The 3,844-nt window shown below is 42.5% G+C and overlaps 1 protein-coding gene across 1 annotated transcript; it reads left to right on the top strand.

The window, feature by feature from the left end:
- Nucleotides 1–2,618: 2,618 nt before the first annotated feature.
- Nucleotides 2,619–3,408, top strand: lrrc3b (leucine rich repeat containing 3B). Its single transcript, XM_085378334.1, has one exon. The coding sequence runs from the start codon at nucleotides 2,619–2,621 to the stop codon at nucleotides 3,399–3,401; it is 783 nt and encodes a 260-aa protein (XP_085234460.1). The 3' UTR covers nucleotides 3,402–3,408.
- Nucleotides 3,409–3,844: the final 436 nt, after the last annotated feature.

Raw genomic sequence — 3,844 nt, 5'->3', positions numbered from 1 at the left:
ACTTGTTGTTCCTAGAGTATTTAAAAGTAGAATGGGAGGCAGAGCCTTCAGTTTTCAGGCCCCTCTTCTGTGGAACCAGCTTCCAGTTTGAATTCAGGAGACAGACACTATCTCTACTTTCAAGATTAGGCTTCAAACTTTCCTTTTTGCTAAAGCATATAGTTAGGGCTGGACCAGGTGACCCTGAATCCTCCCTTAGTTATGCTGCAATAGACGTAGGCTGCCAGGGATTCCCATGATGCACTGGGTGTTTCTTCTTCACTCACCTTTTTCACTTACAGTGTTTTTTAGACCACTCTGCCTGTAATTATTAGTTGTTATTAATATCTGGCTCTCTTCTACAGCATGTCCTTGTTCTGTTTTGCTCCACTCACCCCAATCACAGCAGATGGCCCCGCCCCTCTCTGAGCCTGGTTCTGCTGGAGGTTTCTTCCTGTTAAAAGGGAGTTTTTCCTTCCCACTGTCACCAAAGTGCTTGCTCATAGGGGGTCATATGATTGTTGGGTTTTCTTTGTTTTCTTTGTATTATTGTAGGGGTTTTACTTTAAAATAATCGCCTTTAGGTAACTGTTGTTGTTGTTGATTTGAATGGAATTGATTGGAACACCTGATGAGTGAGTAAGTACTTTTGGCAATGTAGTGAATGTGATCCGGACCAAACCTTTTCTATCTTCATCATCTTAGTAGCTTTCTTTATTTCCTGCTTTTAGTGATGTGTTTCCTGATTCACTACCATTCCTCTCTCTAATATTCTTTATGCAGCAGCTCCTCAAAGTACTGCATCAGTCTTTCAATTCAGTTCAATTCAGTTCAGTTTTATTTATACAGCCCCAAATCACAACAACAGCCGCCTCAAGGCGCTTTATATTGTAAGGTCGACCCTACAATACTACATACAGAGAAAAACCCAACAATCATATGACCCCCTATGAGCAGCACTTTGGTGACAGTGGGAAGGAAAAACTCCCTTTTAACAGGAAGAAACCTCCGGCAGAACCAGGCTCAGGGAGGGGCGGGGCCATCTGCTGTGATTGGTTGGGGGGAGAGAAGGAAGACAGTCTTCATTTGTTAACACATTTCACCAATCTCCTTACTCACACTAACCTGTTGCACATCTTTTCACAGCTCAGTCTTGCCGTCTTTCTCTCTGCTAATTGATACAAATGCTTTTCTTCTTCTTTATTGTCCAGCCTCAGATATAACTCGCTTTGAGCCTTTTGCTTTGCCAGCTCTCTCTTTGTGTTATGCATAGTTTCCCATAAAGTTTGCTGGTGTTTTCTTCGTCTCCCTGGCTATCAAATGTGTTCATTACTAAACTCTTTGAATATTTTCCAGTGGATACACCAAACACCTTCTTGGCAGTCTCCCACACTACTGCAGCTGTATTTTCACAGTCACCTGGTAATTCGTCTCTACCACACAGAACCTGTCTCAACTCCAGCTTTCACCATTTCATCGTTGCTCTGCCTTCACTTGCTTCCACATTTTGATTTCCAGAGTCATTCTACAATCTACAATCCTTTCTACATTTTATAATCTCCTGTCCTTTTCAGATTGCACCTTCTGCATTAGATATGGTCTACCTTCTTCTACTCTTATACCTCACTCTATGTTGCTTCTTCTTGAAGTAGGCTACATGGTCACCATGGCCGTTTCTGTCCTTTTGGCAAAATCCACCATCTGTCCTTCTGCATGCCTCTCCTTAATACATATATACTTGTCACCTCTGTTCACTCGACCTACATGTCCACTGAAGTCACCTCCAGTTACCAGCCTCTCCGCCCTGGAGACACTCTCCATCCTGACATCCAACTCGTGCACACCGATAGTCTGATCTTGTCTGACATCCACCTTCACGCCCTGTGGCTTCCATTGTCTCATCTTCTGAGACTGAAATTGTGTGGAGCATCACTAAAGTAAAACATTGCCCATATGCACACCCACTTTTGCGTATCCTGTTTGGGTATCCAGCATTGTGTTATACTTAACAGATGGTATGATAAGCCTCAGAATTATTCAGCATTCATCTTTTTATCTCTACTTGTGTTAAATTTTGATTCTATTGACAAGAGTAAGATAATGCTTGCACTATTATTTCATCATATTACTACTAAACAGATCAATCATACATTTTATGATTATGCACTAATCCAGTATAAAAGGTTTTACTCTTAGTCTTTCAGAAACACTTTTATTCTGATGATGCTGTTGGTAAAGTCAGGCTCTGGATATTCATTCTCTTTAGCAGAATGAATATCCAATGAATCCAATGAATGAATATCTTTCACTGGTAGAAAACTTATTTGGATTCATTGTATAATTTTGATTATTGATTAAATTTGATCATCTATCATGAATTCTACTTTCATGAAATTTTACCTGCCACATTTAAGATCATTTAAATGATGAACCTTTGACTATACTATATTTTTAGCTGATATGTTTGACTGACTCTGTCTTATCTCATTTCAGGCAACAACGCAGTATGATAACATCTGTTCACGCTTCCATATCTTCAGTGGGTAAATTGCGAAAGCCAGTCGCTACTATGCAATGTGTGTAAGCGACCAGTGGTGGTGCTGTGGCCCGAGGCGGGATGCTGCTGACAGTCGGTCAGCATGACTCTGCTGGACTTGTGGCTGTCACGCTCCATCCCCATGTGCCTGCTCCTTCAGAGCCTTGTCCTAATGGCCTTGTGCTTTCCCTCGGCCAGCATGTGTCCAAAGGGCTGCATATGCCAACGCGATTCCCACCTCCATGGCTTCAATGTTACCTGCAGTCAGTCCCGCCTCAAAGAGATTCCTCCCAGTCTACCAGTTGACACTGTCTTGCTGAGGCTGGACCACAACCAGATCGGCAGCGTTCCCGATCTCGCCTTCCATGGACTTAGGTTTTTGAGGGAGCTAAACCTTTCTTACAATGCAGTGGAGACTTTAGGGGAAGGTGCATTCACTGGCATAGAGGCAACTTTACAGGTGCTGGACCTTTCCCACAATCGCATCACTAGCGTACACAAGGATGCCTTTGCTCGACTGAAGGCCCGGATTATTGTGAACGATAACCCCTGGCATTGTGACTGCGCCCTTCAGCAGGCTATTGGAGGAATGGCCCATAACCATGAGGCTGCTGCCCGGGTTCTCTGCAGAAGCTCGGAGCTCCACGACCAGGAGGGACAGCCGTTCTTGGCGGTTGACATAGATCTCTGTAACTTGGCAAAAAGGACCACAGATTATGCTATGCTCGTAACCATGTTCGGTTGGTTTGCTATGGTCATTTCATATGTGGTGTATTATGTACGTCAGAACCAGGAGGACGCGCGACGCCATCTGGAGTACCTCAAGTCTCTCCCCAGTAAGCCGAAAAAAGCAGACGAGACTGATGACATAAGCACTGTTGTCTGACAGCAGTGGCCCCGTGACTGTGTTCAGCAGAAACCTGGTGAACACCAAAATGTTTTACATTTTTAGCATTTACTATACCAAACTTTTATGTAATATGAGCATCAAAATGTATTTGACGTCTGTCTTTGATAGGGTTTGCTCATGACTACGATGACAGGAGGAAGGCCGCACCAACATTTTGGTTTTTACAGTACAAAGAAAGTCTTGAAAAATTCGAATCTCAGGTTTAAATATTTAAATGGTAATGACTTTTGTAGAGGCAGTGGAACATCTGAAAAAAGCAAAATTATTTGTAAAACATGACACACTGTTTTTCCCATTTGTCTGTTTCATTTGCCGTCTATCTGTTGATTGATCTATCTGTCTAGATTGCTGACAATCTTAAATTTTAGGTTTTTGTAGCTACAATACAACAAGGTCTTTTCAAATGTAGGTTTATAATT

Source organism: Diplotaxodon limnothrissa, linkage group LG18 (genome assembly GCF_057381915.1).
Source record: "Diplotaxodon limnothrissa isolate DT_005_m linkage group LG18, D_limnothrissa_male_GT1.1, whole genome shotgun sequence".
Lineage (NCBI taxonomy): Eukaryota > Metazoa > Chordata > Actinopteri > Cichliformes > Cichlidae > Diplotaxodon > Diplotaxodon limnothrissa.
The sequence above is the reverse complement of the archived record's forward strand: the minus strand, read 5'-3'. Positions and strand labels throughout refer to the sequence as shown.